We start from the raw sequence: 20,587 nt of genomic DNA, 5'->3' as shown, positions 1-20,587 counted from the left end.
TTTTGGCAGTCATTAGAATTATGTAAGGAACTTAGAAAAATTACGAAAAAAAATGTTCAATTCCAGAAAAATAAACGACCCATCAAAAAATGGGCCCAAGAACTAAACAAACATTTCTCCAAAGAAGACATACAGATGGCTAACAAACATATGAAAAGATGCTCAACATCACTCACTATCAGAGAAATGTAAATCAAAACCACAATGAGATACCATTTCACGCCAGTAATAATGGCTGCTATCCAAAAATCTACAAGCAATAAATGCTGGAGGGGGTGTGGAGAAAAGGGAACCCTCTCACACTGTTGGTGGGAATGCAAACTAGTACAGCCACTATGGAGAAATGTGTAGAGATTCCTTAAAAATCTGGAAATAGCACTGCCATATGACCCAGCAATCCCACTTCTGGGCATATATACCGAGGAAACCAGAATTGAAAGAAATATGTGTACCCCAATGTTCATTGCAGCACTGTTTATAATAGCCAAGACATGGAAGCAACCTAGATGTCCATCAGCAGATGAATGGATAAGAAAGCTGTGGTACATATACACAATGGAGTATTACTCAGCAATTAAAAAGAATACATTTGAATCAGTTCTAAAGAGGTGGATGAAACTGGAGCCTATTATACAGAGTGAAGTAAGCCAGAAAGAAAAACACCAATACAGTTTACTAACACATATATATGGAATTTAGAAAGATGGTAACGATAACCCTGTATGCGAGACAGCAAAAGAGACACAGATGTATAGAACAGTCTTTGGACTCTGTGGGAGAGGGCGAGGGTGGGATGATTTGGGAGAATGGCATTGAAACATGTATATTATCATATGTGAAATGAATCACCAGTCCAGGTTCGATGCATGATACAGGATGCTTGGGGCTGGTGCACTGGGGTGACCCAGAGGGATGGTATGGGGAGGGAGGTGGGAGGGGGGTTCAGGATGGGGTTCAGGATGGGGAACACATGTACACCCGAGGTGGATTCATGTCAATGTATGGCAAAACCAATACAATATTGTAAAGTAATTGGCCTCCAATTAAAATAAATAAATTTATATTAAAAAAAACCAAAACTGTGCCCAGGCCCACCAACAAAGATTCTGATTCCATTTTCTTCAACTTGGAGCCCAGGAAACAGTATTTCTTTCAAAAAACCTATCAGGTGATCCTAAGATGCAGCCAGGATTGAAAAACAGTGAATTAGAACATTCTCCAGATCACAAAACTTTTAGGAATTACCCACATCTCAAAACTCCAAATTTAGGGAACACTTAGGAAAACAACTCTAAATTACCAGGAGCTGAGGTAGAACTCAAAAATGCTGGTTCCCCCAGAAGGTCTCATGCCTTGATAAAAGCACAGGTTTTTTTGAGTGAGTCATTTAATTATTCTGAGCCTCAATTTCCTTATGTGCAAATGGTTATAACCCCATGAGATGATTGTAGGGGTCAGAGATAACTCAAGCTGGAGCTTCCAGCAGGTTCCTGACACATGGTATTTATCAAATGTAGCCTGTCTTGTTGTTGTAGATATTACTGTGACTATGACTGTTGGCACTGCTAGCAGTACCCCTGTAATATTTTTATATTTACAGGGAGGCATCCACAGAACACAACTGTGCAAGGACCAGGAGTCAAGACCCAGTGGCCATCTACTTCACAAGCGGCACGACTGGGACCCCCAAGATGGTCGAGCACACCCAGGCCAGCTACGGACTGGGTTTTGTGGCCAGTGGGAGGTACCAGGGGTCAGCTTGTCTGGTGGGTCCAAGGAACAGAAAAGTAGGTGGATGAGCTGGAGGAGAGTGGATGATGGGGAAAGTGGCAGGAGTTGAAGTTAGGAGCTAACAAGGGGTCAAATCAGGTAAGGATCAGAAGGCTTTGGGCTTTACTTTGAGTGAAGTGAGAAACAATTGGAGGTGTTTCTGTTTTTTTTTTTAAGTGTGGTAAACTACACGTACCATTAAATTTACCACTTTAAATATTTTAAGTATATAGTTCAGTGTCATTAAGTAAATTCACATTTTTGTGCAATCGTTCCCACCATTCAGCTGCAAAACTTTTTCATCTTGCAAATCTGAAACCCTGTACCCATTGTACAAAAGCTCCCTAATGCCTCCTACCCCCAGCCCTGAAACAACCATTCTACTTTCTGTCTTAATGAATTTCACTCCTCTGGGAACCTCATAAAAGTAGAATCATACAATATTTTTTCTTTTGTGTCTTACTTACTTTACTAAGCATAATGCCTTCAAGGTTTATTCATGTTGTAGCCTATGTAAGAATCGCCTTCTTTTTTAGAACTGAATAATGTTCCTTATGTCTATACTAATATTGCTTATCCGTTGCTTATCCACTGATGGACACTTGGATTGCTCCCACCTTTTAGCTGTTGTCAATACTGCTGCTATGAACACGGGTGTACAAATATCCATTCAATTCTTCTGGATATATAATCAGAAGTAGAATTGCTGGATAATATGGTGAGCCTATGTAATTTTTTGAGGAACATTGGAGTGTTCTGAGCAGAGGAGTGACAAGATCTGATTTGCTTTTTTTTTTTAAAGGATAACTCAGAATATTGGGTTAAGAATAAACTGTAGAAATCAAAGGTGAAGCAGAGGGCCACTTAAGAGGCCAGTGCATTGAGAGGCAAAGGTGGAGGCTTGCCTGGGGGAATAGCAGTGGAAGGAGTGAGAGGAAGCGTGATCCTGAAAGTATTTTGAATGCGGACCTAATAAGATTTGATGGGAGGTGACAGACAAACCTCAAGGATGATGCCAAGTTTATGCCTATACTTACTAAACTATAAGCCCCTCCAAGCAAGACTAATCATTCATTTCTCTATCGCCAGTGGTAAGGGCAGGATAAATACTGAATAAATACTGACTGAACAAATAAAGTGCCCTTCCACATTATATTGAGATTACTTGTTCCTTTATATATCACTCTCAGTAGACTGCGAAGTGTTTGGAAACAGCACATTTGTTTTTTTTATTCTAGCCTAGGATATAGGAATATAGAAGATGCTCAATAAATGCTTTGGAGGCAGTTTGGCTTTATGGTTCTTATACAGATATGACAAGTGTAAGTGAGTGAGTAAGGCTCCAAATAGGAGAACAGACTAATGTAATTCTTTTTAAAACACTGCTGAGGGTTCTGATTTTCTCCAATTTTTGGCAGGAGGTGGGTGGCCTTGAGCAAATCAGACATCTTCTGGAACTCAACTGACACTGGCTGGGCGAAGGCGGCCTGGACTCTCTTCTCTGCCTGGCCTAATGGGTCTTGCATTTTTGTGCATGAGTTGCCCCGGGTCGATGCCAAACTTATCTTAAATGTAAGAGACAAAAACACCTCTTCTGTGTCGGGTATAAGTTAGATGAGTGGGATATAGGTTTTGAGTGTGCAGGATAAAAGGCATGAACCGGTGACTACAAAGTTTCTTTGACATTAACCCAAAAGTCTCCCAGGACCTTCCATAATCTGGTTCATGCCCTCCTGGTTGTCTTGAATCATTGCCCATCCTCTAACTATATTCCTAGACATAAGGCCACTTAACATCTCCAAACCTTTGCATGTTCTATTTGGTTTTCTGTGGGGTGCCTTTTCTGATACTACTTTCTTCCTTGTGCTCTTGTCAAAACCTTGGGGGAAAATTACAACCTACTCCTCAACATTGTGTGCTGCTGCCCATGATGCAGAGCATAGACAGTTCACCCAATCCTTGACTCTCCAGCCCATCCTTCCAGGGTTTTCTCATCATCAGTGTCCCCAGTGAAGATACAGGGCATCTTTCTTCTGCCCTCCACATCCTAACCACAACTTTTTAAAATATCAGAGGAACCATCTGCCCATGCTCTTTGCATTGAGGCAAGCTGTATAACATGGTGGTTAATAGAACAGGCTGGGCCATTAGTCAGACCTGGCCTTTGATCCTACATCTTCCGTTTGCTCGCTTTGTTTTCTTGGGAAAGTCACATAATCTCCTTTAGCCTCATGTTTCTCATTGGCAGGGAAGAAAGGGATAATATGGCTCTAGAGAGCTGTTATGAGAATTAAATAATATTAGGCCTATGGCCTGGCACGTAGTAGGTTCTTAACATATATTAATTATTTTATCATCATTAGCAAACTCACCATCATTATTACTCGTCCAGGGCTTGATAGGCCAACGTGTGCCTTCTCCCTCCACTTCCCCCTACTCTGAAGCAGTATGTCAGTCGTCTACTGCTGTGTAGTAAATTACTCCAAAATATATTAATTAAAAAGGGGTTTCCCTGGTGGCTCAGTGGTAAAGAATCCACCTTCCAGTCCCTGAGTTGGGGAGATCACCTGGAGAAGGAAATGGTAACCCAGTCCAGTATTCTTGCCTCAAAAGAATCAGACACAACTTAGTGACTAAAACAACATAGAAATTTAAAGCACAAATATTTATTATCTCACAGTTTCTGATGATCAGGAATCTGGGATCAGCTTCCAGGTGGTTCTGGATCTGGGTTTCTCAAAGGGTTGCAGTCAAGATGTCAGAAAGCTATACTCATGTTGACAGTGGCATTATTCATAATTGTTAAAAGGTGGAAGCAATCCAAGTTCTAGCAACCCAGATAAAATGTGACACATACTTGCAATGGATTATTATTCTGCCTTTAAAAAGAAGGAAATTCTGCTATATACTACATCATGTTGAAAACATTATGTTAAGTGGTATAATATATAAGACAGAAGGACAAATAATATATAAATACCTGAAAGTGAAAGTGAAGTCGCTCAGTCGTGTCTGACTCTTTGCGACCCCGTGGACTGTAGCCTACCAGGCTTCTCTGTCCATGGGATTCTCCAGGGAAGAATACTGGAGTGGTTACCATTTCCTTCTCCAGGGGATCTTCCCGATCCAGGGATTGAACCCGGGTCTCCTGCATTGGAGGCAGATGCTTTAACCTCTGAGCCACCAGGGAAGCCCATATAAAAATACCCATATATACATGCCCATATATAAATACCTAGAATATTCAAATTCATGGAAACAAAGTAGATGGTCAGAGGATGGGGGTAGGGGAAATAAGGAGTTATCATGTAACAGGTAGGGAGTTTTAGTTTGGGAAGATTACAAAAAGTCTTAGAGGTGAACGGTGGTGATGACTGCAAAAGAGCATGAATTTACTTAATACCGCTGGACCGTACTTAAAAATAGTTAAAATGGTAAATTTTCTGTTATGTTTATCACAAAAATAAGAAAAAAGATGTCAGCTAGGGCTGCAGCTGTCTTGATATTTGACTGGGATTGGAGATTATGTTTTAAACTGCACTTATGTAGGTTTTAGAAAATTCCAATTTCTCACTGGTTCTTTGCCAGAAGCTTCAGTTGCTCACTACAAGAACCTGTCCATTGGACGACTAGAGTGTACTCACAACACAGCAGCTTGTCTTTCCCAGAGTGAGGGAGCCAAGAGATGGAGAGACAGTGACAGTGCCCCAGGTGAAAGCTGTGGTCCTAATGCCACATCTGTGTTAGGCTATTGGTCACATAGACCAAATGTGGTACATTGTGGAAGGGGATCGAGTTTAAATACTGGTAGGTGGAAATGGTGACTCAGATGGTAAAGCATCTGCCTCCAATGCGGGAGACCCGGGTTCGATCCCTGGGTTGGGATGATCTCCTGGAGAAGGAAACGGCAACCCACTCCAGTACTCTTGCCTGGAGAATCCCACAGACGGAGAAGCCTGGTAGGCTACAGTCCATGGGGTCGCAAAGAGTCAGACACGACTGAGCGACTTCACTCACTCACTCACTCAGGTGGAAATCATTCCAGGCCATCTTGGAGGCTGGGTACCACATGGCGTTTTCAACTTTTCTCCTCTGGTGATGGGAATATAAAGACCTGATTCACCCACTCCCCCTCCGTGAAATGCCACCCTCTTAACTCTAAAAAGATCTCCACACTTTGTTTTTGTTTAGACTCTGTCCAGGTTCCCGATCACCACCCTCTGTTGTGTCCCCACCATCTTCCGTCTGCTTGTGCAGGAGGATCTAACCAGGTATGGCCCATCTTTTTGGTGCTGTGGTGCTTTTAGATACCCAAGTATCTAAATTTATAGCGCAATTCAGTTCAGTTCAGTTCAGTCACTCAGTTGTGTCCGACTCTTTGCGACCCCATGAATCGCAGCACGCCAGGCCTCCCTGTCCATCACCAACTCCCGGAGTTCACTCAAACTCACATCCATTGAGTCAGTGATGCCATCCAGCCATCTCATTCTCTGTCATCCCCTTCTCCTCCTGCTCCCAATCCCTCCCAGCATCAGAGTCTTTTCCAGTGAATCAACTCGTCACATGAGGTGGCCAAAGTATTGCAGTTTCAGCTTTATCGTCAGTCCTTCCAATGAACACCCAGGACTGATCCCTTTAGAATGGACTGGTTGGATCTCCTTGCAGGCCAAGGGACTCTCAAGAGTCTTCTCCAACACCACAGTTCAAAAGCGTCAGTTCTTCGGTGATCAGCTTTCTTCACAGTCCAACTCTCACATCCATACATGACCACAGGAAAAACCATAACCTTGACTAGACAGACCTTGGTTGGCAAAGTGATGTCTCTGCTTTTTAATATGCTGTCTAGGTTGGTCATAACTTTCCTTCCAGGTACCCCTGATAACACGTGCCTCTCTTATTCCAGTTTTCTTTCTCTCAGTGTCTCTCTCACACACATGTACACAAATACTCACAAGCATATACACACATATCCTTTGTAGACACCTCTTAGGAATGAACTTCTGGCCCCCAGGAATTTGCAACCAAATGGAACTGAACTGAGTAGAACTAAACAGTCTGAAATTTTGGTGCTTACACCCATATACCCATAGGCCATTCCCTCAGCAATGAGATTATAAAAATTGATGGATAATTGTTAATCACCTGTGAAATAGGTTTGTGGCCAGAGCCTTAGGTCTGGTGGGACTAACAAGTCCACCACAATGGAAGCTCCATCCCTAGTCCCATACTAACTCCAGCCAGCCATTCTCAAGTGAATGCCACTGGGCACCCAACAGAAAGTGACAAGACACTTCAAATGGCTCCCATCTTGGGTGAATCCAAAGCAACATCTTCTGGTAGGGCAAGTTTCACTGCTGGGGTGGGTAGAGAGAGGTCCATGCCCATTGGTCACCTGCTGACCCTCATCTCTGTCTCCCTTGTCTATTCTCTCCCAAATAATGGGAGTTGCCCCAACCCCCTTATCTTCCCTAATCCCATATATCTGGTCATAAAGTGTCTAAGAGAGTGAGTTCTTCCATGATTCTCAAGGTTAATTCTTCTATGATGTAAGAATTCTTCATATCCATTGATCTATTGTGAATATTTACACAGCATGATTTGATCAAAAGCAGACTTAGAATGATTTGTTCAAGCATAAAGTGATTGAAAGATACTTGGTAATATTAGGTAATAGCCAAACCAATTTAATCCAAAGGGGAAAATGATCACAAACTTATCTACAGTCTCTGATCTTTCACATTTTGAATAATTTGTTGAATACTTTTGCAATATATTTAATATCTGTCAGAATTTTGGGGTTTCTAAAGGGCTACTGGAGAAGACTCTTGAGAGTCCCTTGTACTGCAAGGAGATCCAACCAGTCCATTCAAAGGGAAATCAATCCTGGGTGTTCATTGGAAGGACTGATGCTAAAGCTGAAATTGCAATACTTTGGCCACCTCATGCGACGAGTGACTCACTGGAAAAGACTCTGATGCTGGGAAAGGTTGGGGGCGGGAGGAGAAGGGGACGACGGAGAATGAGATGGCTGGATGGCATCACCGACTCTGTGGACATGAGTTTGAGTGAACTCTGGGAGTTGGTGATGGACAGGGAGGCCTGGCGTGCTGTGATTCATGGGGTCACGGAGAGTCGGACACGACTGAGCAAATGAACTGAACTGAACTGAACTGAAAGGGCTACTTTCTATCTTCTTAGTCGTTAATTGATTTCTCTTTTTCATAGATGGTTGTCCTAACCAACTTATTATCAATCTGTTTGCAACGAAATCATTTTGACCAATTCACATGGAATTCACCATTGTTATGCCAAAACTTATTGTATGAGGTTCTGATTTTATTTCAAACTCAGATAAGATTTTTTAAAAAGTTTTTTGTCCATAGCTGCAAGGTCAGGGCACTTGGGACAGATTTATAACCTTTATAAGTATGGCAGCCTATGCTTTAGTGCCTCAAGGTGTCTGCCAGCTGTGCTAGAGTGTGAGGTTGGGCATGGGGATTCTGACATATGTGGCCTTGTTTTTTGGCTGAGAAAGATACCAGTTTCAGAGCTTGAGACACTGTGTGACCGGAGGGGAGGCTCTGACTCCTGATGTGAGGGAAAAGTGGAAGAGCCAGACGGGCCTGGAGCTGCACGAAGGCTATGGTCAGTCTGAAACTGTGAGTGTTGCCAGGCCAGTCCCTGCCCAGGTCACCTCCATCTGAGCCCTCAGCCAGTCAGTAGGGATAACTTGTCTATAGGGATAGCTGCTTTTTCTGCATTCTGTAGGGATACCTGCATTTCTGGCTGTGACACCTTCAGGGACTGCCCTGTACACAAGGAGGAGAAGAGAAGTCGCTCAGTTGTGTCCAACTCTTTACGACCCCATGGACTGTAGCCTACCAGGCTCCTCCATCCATGGGATTTTCCAGACAAGAGTACTGGAGTGGGGTGCCATTTCCTTCTCCAGGGGATCTTCCCAACCCAGGGATCGAACCCAGGTCTCCTGCATTGCAGTCAGATGCTTTACGATCTGAGCCACCAGGGAAATCCATTCCCCATTCACAAGGAAGAGAAGCTAGTAACAAAATACTGCTGCTGCTGCTGCTAAGTCACTTCAGTCGTGTCCGACTCTGTGTGAACCCATAGACGGAAGCCTACCAGGCTCCCCCATCCCTGGGATTCTCCAGGCAAGAACACTGGAGTGGGTTGCCATTTCCTTCTCCAATGTGTGAAAGTGAAAAGTGAAAGTGAAGTTGCTCAGTCGTGTCCGACCTTTAGCGACCCCACGGACTGCAGCCCACCAGGCTCCTCCATCCATGGGATTCTCCAGGCAAGAGTACTGGAGTGGCTTGCCAATACTAACTTTTGTTAAAAACAGAATCGGCCTTTCCTTCCTTTTGTTTTAAAGGTAATTTAATTTCACAATGACACCATAGCCAGCAAACTAATGCTCATGGCTGAGGTATTTGTCTCCACCAGGACAACCCATGTCTGTCTCTGGTCAGAGTCTGGTCTTAAACAGCATTCTCTACAGCCACCTGGGCACAGATTTGGTGATCAATTGAGTCTTTTCGCTTCGTGACAGCTTAAGTTCTTTATGTGTGAGTGTCCATTTGAGTGTTCAGTAAGTGTTTGTTCTTTATGGAAAGAATTGAAGGAAGAAAGGAAGGAAAGGGAGAGAAGGAAGGAAGGAAAGATGAAAGGAAGAGGAAGAAAGAGGGAGACAGTTTGAAGCCAGAGTGAAAGGAAAGGCATGGACCAGGAAGGAGACTAAGGAGATAAGCCTCCTCCTTATTGGTTCTGGTTTCTCTTCAGGTTCTAATCTGTGCCAATCCAAAAGGGATGAAAATCAAGTCAGGATCCATGGGGAAAGCGTTCCCACCATATGATGTGCAGGTAGGCAGCCTCTCCCAACTGTTGATAAGGCTTGATAAGAGCAAACACACATATCTGGATTAGCAATAGCTGACAGCCGGGGCTTCCCTGGTGGCTCAGAGGTTAAAGCGTCTGCCTCCAATGTGGGAGACCCGGGTTCGATCCCTGGGTCGGGAAGATCCCCTGGAGAAGGAAACGGTAACCCACTCCAGTATTCTTGCCTGGAGAATCCCATGGATGGAGAAGCCTGGTAGGCTACAGTCCACGGGGTCGCATAGAGTCGGACACGACTGAGCGACGAAATGGAATGGAATGGACAGCCGGCAGGGTGGCCTGGCTATATAAATATCAAGACACCATCCTGTGATCTCTCTGCCAGGTTGTAGATGAGGAGGGTAACGTCTTACCTCCTGGAGAAGAAGGGAATGTTGCTATCCGTGTCAGACCCACCAGGCCCTTCTGTTTCTTCACTTGCTATTTGGTAAGTAACAGAAAATGGCCATTTTCACAGCAATTGCACTGTGCCAAGCATGGTGCTCCATGCTTTATAAGTATTTATTTGTTTAGCTTTTGCAATAACTGTATGAGTTGGCACTAATATTGATAAGACGTTATTATCAATAAGGAAGCTGTTATAGAAAGATGAAGGGACTTATCCAATATCGATCACTTAGTATTAATATGTACAGGACATGGGATTTAAATGTGGTGTGTCTAAGGGTACATGCCATCATTTTAATGATGAGATACGGGCAACTCAATCATTTTAATGATGATAAAATCAAGGTTCAGAGAAGGGAAGGGACTTATCAAAGGTCAAATTAAAATTTCTTATAAGAACCTAGTTTTCAGTACTCTTTGCCTTGAGTCTTGTGTGGATAAGGGTTTGCTGTCAGGGCTTGTGTCCTGGGTTTCCAGTCCAAGTTTCTGTGATAATTCAGTAATTAATTCTCCCTTATACCCACCTTGGGTGGTGCTTGTGACAGATTCTGTTTTCTCCAAACTCTTCTCTACAAAACTCTGCTGACCTGGTTCTCAATCCTGCTCATTAGTAGCAGCTTGGAAGCTTCACACATTCAGTTCAGTTCAGTTCAGTCGCTCAGTCGTGTCCGACTCTCCGCGACCCCATGAATCACAGCACGCCAGGCCTCCCTGTCCATCACCAACTCCCGGAGTACACTCAAACTCATGTCCACAGAGTCGGTGATGCCATCCAGCCATCTCATTTTCGGTCATCCCCTTCTCCTCCCGCCCCCAACCTTTCCCAGCATCAGAGTCTTTTCCAGTGAGTCTACTCGTCGCATGAGGTGGCCAAAGTATTGGAGTTTCAGCTTTAGCATCAGTCCCTCCAATGAACACCCAGGATTGATCTCCTTTAGAATGGACTGGTTGGATCTCCTTGCAGTATAAGGGACTCTCAAGAGTCTTCTCCAACACCACAGTTCAAAAGCATAGATTCTTCGGCGATCAGCTTTCTTCACAGTCCAACTCTCACATCCATACATGACCACGGGAAAAACCATTGCCTTGACTAGACGGACCTTGGTTGGCAAAGTAATGTCTCTGCTTTTTAATATACTATCAAGGTTGGTCATAACTTTCCTTCCAAGGAGCAAGCGTCTTTTAATTTCATGGCTGCAATCAGCATCTGCAGTGACTTTGGAGCCCAAAAAAACAAAGTCTGACACTGTTTCCACTGTTTTTCCATCTATTTCCCATGAAGTGATGGGACCAGATGCCATGATCTTTGTTTTCTGAATGTTGAGCTTCAAGCCAACCTTTTCACTCTCCTCTTTCACTTTCATCAAGAGGCCTTTGAGTTCCTCTTCACTTTCTGCCATAAGGGTGGTGTCATCTGCATATCTGAGGTTATTGATATTTCTCCCGGCAATCTTGATTCCAGCTTGTGCTTCTTCCAGCCCAGCGTTCCTCATGATGTACTCTGCATATAAGTTAAATAAGCAAGGAGACAATATACAACCTTGACGTACACCTTTTCCTATTTGGAACCAAAGAAAGGCAATGCCAAAGAATGTTCAAACTACCGCACAATTGCACTCATCTCACACGCTAGTAAAGTCATGCTCAAAATTCTCCAAGCCAGGCTTCAGCTTCACACATTACTGATACTCAAGTTCCAAGTCAGTGAAAGGCAACTTTCTGAGAATGGGCATCAGCTCCCCAGGTGATCCATATGTGTGGCCCAACTTTATAGGAACTCCATCTTCTGAGCAACAGTATTGGAAGAAGCAGATGAAAAGCAATCCATTTGTTTTTGAAATGCTGTACATGTATTTTGTGACTTTTCTGTGATTACAAGAGGAAAATCTTTCATGATATTCCATTTAAAGTCATAGAAAGCAACCTACAAAACAACAACAAGATAATAATTCCATCAAGCAGAGATGATGTGAAAATGTAAATGTATTTCCTTCTAATCACTTTTGTAAACAAAAGTAAATCCTTGACTTTCCTGAAGAATTTATTCCGTATTCACTGAGTACCTACTTCAAGCCAGCATTGGACAGGAAAGATAAGACCCTTGTCCTCATAGGGCTTCCATACAGGAATTTTGTGAGTCTGTGATCATGCCATTGAGAGTCAATGTAAAGTTTTTTCCTAACAAGAACATTTCCTTTCTTCAACTTTTCCATTTCATCTTAGCACTAGCTGTTAGTTTTGTTTCTGGGTGATTTTTAGCAAAGAAAATTCTTAAAGCATTTAATCTCTTCATGAGAATCATGGAACATTGAAAATTAACAGAGGTTGTCAGGCCAGAGTTGCTCTGTGAATGCTGAGTTGTCAGTAGGACTGACCAGGTAAGCTCATCCCCCTTCATTAGTGTGTACAATCCAAATAGCTGAGATTGTACTTGTCAATTAACTAATGTGCCTACGTTAATTTTATGCCCAGTGTAAGGAATTTACTTATTTTCCTATGGAAACAAATTGTCAAATGCCAGATGTTCATTAGAGAATGGTTTATAATAGACAAAAAAATGTGGATGTACTATCTGAATTTCTAACAGTGGGAAATTAGTTACATAAATGATATAGCACTGCATATAAAAAAAAAGAAGAAGGAGAGAGAGAGAAAGATAGAAAAAGAAGAAAAAGGAAAGGGAAAGGACTAAAAAGAAAACGAATCCAGTTTCTAATAACATAAAATTGTTTAAATAAATAATATTGCAGTCACACGGGAATATTATGCAATTATTTTATATTTCATTAGACTTTTTATTATTCTGAAAAGATGCTCATGATATATTGTTAACTAAAGTAAAACTGGATTTTAGGAATACATAGAACAGAATATTTTGTATTCACACAAATGTGTATATGTGTAGAATCACAGATAAGCCACGAAAAGTTACCATACACAAGATCAAATTTTTAGCCTTAGTTATCCTAATAGTGATACTGATCTCTTGTCATCCTTCATCTTTATTTTGTATTTATTCTATAAGAAATATATGATTATATAATATAGAAATGATAAATTTTTTTAAAATGAAAGGGTCCTCAAGTGTAATTTCACATATATAATTGGTACCACACCATACCACAACTTTGTACTGTGTACTTTTTAACATTATGTCATGAGTCTTTTTTGTGGCACTCAGTATGTTGGGAAAAATTCATTTTTTATGACTACTTAGAGGTCCCCCACTTTGGGAGTAATATGATTATTAAGCTTTGTGTAGCACGTTCCCTTCTGAGGGCCTTGGCTCTGATGGCAGCACATTGAATACATCCCTGTGCCCAGCCTGACAACAAGCATAATTACCCTGAGAAAGTTAGAGACTTATTCACAAAAACATTATCATAAGTCTCAATATCTAATAGAACAAGTTTCTCCTTCTTAACTTCTTTAGAAATGTTTTACCTACTTTCTCTTATTTCTCTTTTCTTTCACAGTCAGTTTGGAATCAACTTGCCAAGTTCTCTAGAAACTGTTAGCATTTTAGTTGGAGTTGCATTGTGTATAGATCAATCTGTGCATAATTAACATCTTTATGATATTAAGTGTATCTTTCCAGTCATGCATATCTTCTTTGATGTTCTATAGAGTTTTATATTTTCTGTATATGCTTCTTACAGATTTTGTGTTAGATTTATTTTTAGGTGTTGCTAGCTTAGCTTTTTCTTTATTTTTCAGAATGCATGTTTAAAATTAAAGTATAACTTACATACAGTGAAATGCCCCTGTGTTACATGTACAGATCAATGACTTTTGACCTGTGTAACCACCACGGCAATTAAGATATAGAACATTTTTTATTTCCCCCAAAAGTTCTGTTGTGCCCTTTTGCAGTCAACTCCTAGACTCCAGGCAATTGCTAAATTGCTTGTCATCACTGAAGAATAATTTTCCCCCTTTTTTTAAAAAAGAACTTTATGTAAATAGAATCAAAGCATTAATTTGTGTGTATCTGCTTTCTTTTTCTCAGCACACGTTTTTGAGATTCATTGCAGGTGCCAATAACTTGTTCCTTTTTCCTGGTGAGCAGTAGCTTTTACTTTAAAGCTTTGAGAATCAGAATTTGATGTTTTATTTCTTTCCTCTACCTTTGCTTTTGCCAACCACCCCCTTTCTATTTTCGGTGATTGCTGAGCACAAAGAGTATCAGTGCGCTCCTTTGTCCTGAAAAAACAGAGCTCAGACCAGGACTTGGAAACAACCTAGAGGAGTGGGATGGGGAGGGAGGAGGGAGGGAGATCCCAGAGGGAGGGGACATATGTACACCTATGGCTGATCATGTCGACCTTTGACAGAAACCAACACAATTCTGTAAAGCAGTTATCCTTCAATTGAAACTTTAATTAATTAAAAAAAAAAACAGAGCTAACAGCTCTGTGCCCACCCCCCTGCCTACAAGTATGCTGCCTAGACACTTCCAGGGATGGTAGTGAGTGTCTGTCCTTAATCATTTTCTGATAGCTCCCTTTCAGTTAAAAAAGGGAAAACCCACAGATTCACAGCTCCCCGTCCAGCAGTGACTTCTGGCCACTGGATTTCCTGTTGAGGGGTCCTCAGACATCTGCAAGGGACTGCTCAGGCCATATGTACTGGGTGACTGTGTTCAGATGGCCCTTAATGGGCTCACTGTGTCTTTCAGGACAACCCTGAGAAGACAGCAGCATCAGAACGAGGGGACTTCTACCTGACGGGGGACCGAGCCCACATGGACAAGGATGGCTACTTTTGGTTCATGGGAAGAAGTGATGACGTGATCAATTCCTCAAGGTCAAGTTGTCTACACTTGCCTTCTTCCTTTGAAGCTTCGTAGCAGAGAGGAGGACCCTTGAAAGAGTTTGTTTTTCTCTTCCAGCTACCGGATCGGGCCTGTTGAGGTGGAGAGTGCACTTGCTGAGCACCCAGCTGTCCTGGAGTCTGCTGTGGTCAGCAGCCCGGACCCCATCAGAGGGGAGGTAACTAGTCCAACCAAGAGCATTCTCCTGGTTCTGTACCTGCCAGCACCCAGCAGAGTAACCTGGAAGGCCCAGGTTCCCCCATATCTCACTCCATCCAGGTACTGCAAAGCCTGAAATGCTACCGTCAGACAAATACACATGTCTTTTGGTTAAGCATTGCCTTCATGTCTTTAAGGATACAAATACTCTCCAGAGGGACACCGTAGGAAGATATAAACACTTTGGTGTCAACTGGACATGGAACTGGATCCAAAAGGGGCTATTAGATGGAGATGTTGGTGACAGGTGCAGGCTTTGTCATTCATCCTGTCCAATAAAAGGTCCTTTTCCATTTGCAGATGAGAGTATAGTAAGCAAACCAAACATGGTCACTGTTGCCTGTGACTTGATAGGGATAACCAACTTGAGGGATGACAAAATAAGTATCCCAAGTGACCTTGATATGTCAGATGTGCTCAGTCACGTCTGACATTTTGCAGCCCCATAGACTGTAGCCTGTCAGATTCCTCTGCCCATGGAATTTTCCAGGCAAGAATACTGGAGTGGGGCACCCTTTTCTACTTCAAGAGATCTTCCGAACCCAGGGACCAAGCCTGCATCTCTTGTGTCTCCTGCATTGGCAAGCAGATTCTTTACCATTAATACCATCTGGGAAGTACATGATATATCAGAAAGATAAGCCAATTTTAATAAATTGGCCTTTCTCAGGAAATATGCAAATACCTTCCAATGGGTCCCAGAAGAAGGGACAGTATGACAGAAATAAACTCATAGGCAGACCTATGAACTTTTCAGTGGCTGTAAATCCAACATAATCCTAAAGTATAATGTAGTTACTTTATGAAAGTTAGTACAAGATCAAGCTACATCCTCAGAAGCCTCAGGAGAGAGGAGTGATTTGCAAAGTCTGGACCCTGGACTGCTCACAGCTTCATCTTCTGGGAGTTTTGTTTAAAATACAGATTTCTAGACTTAAAGTGAGACTTGTAGAATCAAAGTGATTGGGGATGCAGCCTTAAGGAATCTTCATTTTGACCAGAAGGCCCTAGCCAAGTGATTCTGATACCCACTAAAATTTGAGACCACTAATATACAGTGAAGGAGGTACAGAAATTGTAGCTGGAAAAGTATGACTAGTCCTGCATACCCCAAATTAACTGGGGCTGTGACAAATGCCTGTGTGTTCAAAGTTAAGCCAAGTATGGTGCTCAGAATAGAACCTGGCACATAGAAACTGTTTGATAAATGCTCAGTAGTTTTAACAGTAAGAGAAGGCCCTTCCTAAAAGCCAGATCTATCTGCACCTGAAATGGTATGAGATGCCCACCACTGGAATGTATGTAAAGACAATGAACCACTGCCTAGGGTATTGTTGGCAGAGTTGTATACTGGCCTTTTGAACTCTTCCATGAACTCTTCCATGGTTTCCATCAGAAACCATGTTCTGTTGTGCGTGAGTTTGGGACTGTTTCTTGTCCTTAGCAAGAGGCAACCTGCAAGAAAGATCTGGGCAGAGAGAGCCAAGGTGCAGAATGTCCAGGATGTTTCAGGATGCCTGAAACAGCTGTGCAGCAAAATGCTTGCTGATTGCAAATACTCACACATGCAGTCTCAGTAAGACCCACCATCCCTTGAAATGGTATGAATTTTCCCCCAGCCCTGCCTCTACAAGCCTATTCCTAGCTGCCTTCCTAATTCCCTGGTGGCTCAGTTCAGTTCAGTTCAGTTCAGTCACTCAGTCGTGTCCGACTCTTTGCGACCCCATGAATCACAGCACGCCAGGCCTCCCTGTCCATCACCAACTCCCGGAGTTCACTCAAACTCATGTCCATCGAGTCGGTGATGCCATCCAGCCATCTCATTCTCTGTTGTCCCCTTCTCCTCCTGCCTCCAATCCCTCCCAGCATCAGAGTCTTTTCCAATGAGGTGGCCAAAGTATTGGAGTTTCAGCTTTAGCATCAGTCCTTCCAATGAACACCCAGGACTGATCTCCTTTAGAATGGACTGGTTGGATCTCCTTGCAGTCCAAGGGACTCTCAAGAGGCTCAGACGGTTAAAAAAAAAAAAATCTGCCTGCAATGCAAGAGACCTGGGTTCAATCCCTGAGTTGGGAAGATTCCTGGGAAAGGGAATGGCTATCCACTCCAGTACCCTTGCCTGGAAAATTCCGTGCACACAGGAGCCTGGTGGACCACAGTCTGTGGAGTCACAAAGAGTCAGTCACAACTGAATAACTAAACAAACACAGGCTCACTATGAGCCCTAAGGAGTCTGTGAAACTCCTCTCTCCAAGGTATTGTCATCTTAAGAGAAGCATGTTGGCTTCTAACTGTCATTTCATGTATGGGGAAGAGTTTGGTAAATAGGATTCTAAATCATTCTATAAAAGCCATAATTCCCAATAATTACTCCCAATAATTGATCCTAACAAAGCAGACAACAGAAAAAAATTGGTGTCCAATTTGCAGGCCAAGTCCAAGGCACTGGTAAGTTTCATGTTGAGCTGGTAAATGTAAGCACTTATTCACAAGGCTAGGTTAAAGAGAAAAGAGTCGTTATATGGGGACTGATTCTTTGTGTTTTCCTTTGTTTGGTTTTGGTTTTTTCAACAGGTGGTAAAGGCATTTATAGTTCTTTCTCCAGCCTACTCCTCGCATGATCCAGAGAAACTAACCCAAGAACTCCAGGAGCATGTGAAAAGGGTGACTGCTCCATACAAGTACCCCAGGAAGGTAAACATCTAGGAGTTCTAGGACTTGAAAAGCTGGGAAATCAAATGGGAATGTGCTCCCTGCACTCCTACTCAGGGCCAGGCACTAGGAGTGTGAAGACTGTGTAACTCTGGCTGCTTCACCCATTTCTCCCTGTTTCTTCACTGGGCCTTCCTTATAGCACACTGTGTGCCCACACTCAGAGTTGGCATAAACAAGATTCAGTGGGTGGTACTGAAATGCTTCTGGAAAGTGCATGTATTCCAGGCCAGCTGTTTTTCTTGTTGCCATTTGGGGAAAACAAGGAATCATGGATGCTTTCCAATGACATGTCAGAGGGTAATGATTCTTTCAGGACAGAAGTCTTGCTGTGAAATGATCACTGTAAAGAGTTCTTTTGTTTTTTTGTTTTTATGGTCACTAGATAGCCTTTGTTTCAGAACTTCCGAAGACAGTTTCTGGGAAGATTCAAAGGAGTAAATTGAGAAGTCAAGAGTGGGGAAATGAGAAGCAACCCCAGAAAGGTCCTATAAGTCACTGAAACTTCCAAGAGGAACTGGTGGAATCACTGGCTAATCCCCACTTGGAGCATCATCCTTTCAACCCTACTGAAATCAAAGGCTTGCAGTCTCCAAATGGGCATCTTTAGCATCATTGGATGACCCTGGAAGAAAGCAGAGAACATCATTAACCACCAGTTCAGAGCCACTGCCCGGTCTAGCAACTGTTCAGTGGCTTAGCTTCCTCATCTGTCAGGAGGTATCCTCAGTAGCTGCCTATTGGTATTACTTCCTAATAAGCTTTTAGCTAACCCTCCAACGGACAGGTCACCAGAGTGTTGGAGGCACTTGTGATCTTACTGCCAGGGGCAGTGTAACCACTTGACCCTTTTGATAAAACTATTTGGTAATCATATCCAGGGCCACAAAAATTAATCATACCTTTAGTTCAGAAACTCCATCTTTGGAAATCACTACAAAACAAAATATTCAAGAGATAGTTACTGTAGAATTGTTTAAAACAGTGACAATTTGGGGGAAAAAATTAATGCCTAAGTAATAGGGCAATGATTAACTAACTAAACTGTGGTAGATTAACTCAATAACATGTTTTGTAGCTGGCCATTAAAAATATGTGTTGGGAAAAACAGGCTAAATTCATTTTGTCAGAATAAAAATAATATATGTATAGTGGAGAACCACAACTTTCTATGATAAAGGAAAATCTACAGAAGAGACTGGAGGGAAACATACTAAATGTTAACAGCAATTTTCTTGAGTATTGAAAATAATGGGTGATAGATTTTTTTCCTTTCTCTGCTGCTGCTAAGTCGCTTCAGTCATGTCCGACTCTGTGTGACCCCATAGATGGCAGCCCACCAGGCTCCCCCATCCCTGGGATTCTCCAGGCAAGAACACTGGAGTGGGTTGCCATTTCCTTCTCCAATGCATGAAAGTGAAAAGTGAAAGTGAGGTTGCTCAGTCATGTCCGACTCTTAGCGACCCCATGGATTGCAGCCTACCAGGCTCCTCTGTCCATGGGATTTTCCAGGCAAGAGTACTGGAGTGGGGTGCCATTACCTTCTCCGTTCCTTTCTCTACATGTCTCTATTTTCCAAGTTTTTCAGTGAGTATATTTAACTCTTTTAATTAAAAAAAAAATATTTTTGAGAAATGATCACTGAATATCACACTCTGCCTCATATCTTGTTCTTCCTCCACATACAAACACATCACCTCCAAATGCAAGCATGTTGTCTCACCCAGGAAAAATACAGGGACCTGAAGTCATGTCTCAGAAGCCCAGAAACGGAAAGGGTGGCTCTGGGCAGCTGAAACCAACCATGCAGAGGAGAAGCAGGTAGAAACTGATCCTAGCACTGCTACCTGGCTCTCAGCACTTTCATTCACTCCTTGATCAATGTTCATTGAGTGCCTACTCAGTCCTGGACTGGGGACACACAAGGATAAGCAAAGCCAACTGGTCATTATCTGTATTAGTCTGCTTGGGCTTTTATAACAAAGTACCATGATCTGGGCAGCTTTAATAAAAGAGATTTATTCTCTCAGTTCTTCATCCTATAAATCCCAGATCAAGGTGTTGGCAGGGTTGGTTTCAGTCTGAGGCCTCTCTCCTTGGTTTGTAGATGGCTACCTTCTCATGGGTCTTCACATAGCCCCTTCTTTGTGCATGTCTGTATCCCAATCTCTTCTTATAAGAACAGTAGTTATATTGTTGACTTCATTTTATGACAATTTATGACTTCATTTTAGCTTAATCACCTTTTTAGACCCCCATCTGTGAATACAACTACCTTCAAAGGTCTGGGGGTTAGGACTTCAGCATATAAATTTTAAGGGGACATAATTTGGCCCATTGGAGAAGGCGATGGCACCCCACTCCAGTGTTCTTGCCTGGAGAATCCCAGGGGTGGCAGAGCATGGTGGGCTGCCGTCAGTGGGGTCATACAGAGTCGGACATGACTGAAGTGACTTAGCAGCAGCAGCAATTTGGCCCGTGACACTGTTATAGCCACGCATTCCAGGAAACAAACTCAGAAGGACTGAATGCAGATAGTGGAGTGCGGTTTATTACACTGGCAGGCCCAAGGCAGAGTCTCCTCTTAGCCAAGGACCCTGACCAGTTTTTGTGAAAACTTTATATACCCTAAGTGTATATGCCCAAACCCACCTCCCCAAATTCCCTGAAACTAGTCTGAACAAAGGAAAAGAAAGATACAAAGATAACCTGTGATTCTTATGCCTTAGGCCTAGGTAGTTAACAGTTGGACAATTATCAATAGGCCTGTGGTCA

At 42.7% G+C, this 20,587-nt stretch overlaps 1 protein-coding gene across 4 annotated transcripts in view; it reads left to right on the top strand.

Moving 5' to 3' along the window:
• LOC129545424 (acyl-coenzyme A synthetase ACSM5, mitochondrial) overlaps positions 1–20,131 on the top strand; it is a 34,224-nt gene extending 14,093 nt beyond the window's left edge. The window contains exons 5-15 of one of the 4 annotated variants that reach the window (XR_016036575.1): positions 1,601–1,744; positions 3,189–3,342; positions 5,962–6,041; positions 8,306–8,429; positions 9,568–9,648; positions 10,007–10,108; positions 14,747–14,874; positions 14,960–15,059; positions 15,591–15,681; positions 17,675–17,794; positions 18,198–20,131. Coding sequence is in view for 2 of the 4 variants with exons in the window: in XM_088832917.1 (XP_088689043.1) it covers positions 1,601–1,744; positions 3,189–3,342; positions 5,962–6,041; positions 8,306–8,429; positions 9,568–9,648; positions 10,007–10,108; positions 14,747–14,874; positions 14,960–15,059; positions 17,675–17,794; positions 18,198–18,314 (1,150 nt within the window). In the remaining 2 variants the exon portion in view is untranslated. Of the gene's footprint in view, positions 1–1,600; positions 1,745–3,188; positions 3,343–5,961; positions 6,042–8,305; positions 8,430–9,567; positions 9,649–10,006; positions 10,109–14,746; positions 14,875–14,959; positions 15,161–15,590; positions 15,682–17,674; positions 17,795–18,197 lie in introns of all 4 variants that reach the window. The other 3 variants (XR_016036576.1, XM_088832917.1, XM_088832918.1) reach the window with 3 other exon arrangements.
• Positions 20,132–20,587: the final 456 nt, after the last annotated feature.

This window comes from Moschus berezovskii, chromosome 27, assembly GCF_049115385.1.
Source record: "Moschus berezovskii isolate FMDL1 chromosome 27, NW_MosBer_1.0, whole genome shotgun sequence".
Taxonomy (NCBI): Eukaryota; Metazoa; Chordata; class Mammalia; order Artiodactyla; family Moschidae; genus Moschus; species Moschus berezovskii.
The sequence above is the reverse complement of the archived record's forward strand: the minus strand, read 5'-3'. Positions and strand labels throughout refer to the sequence as shown.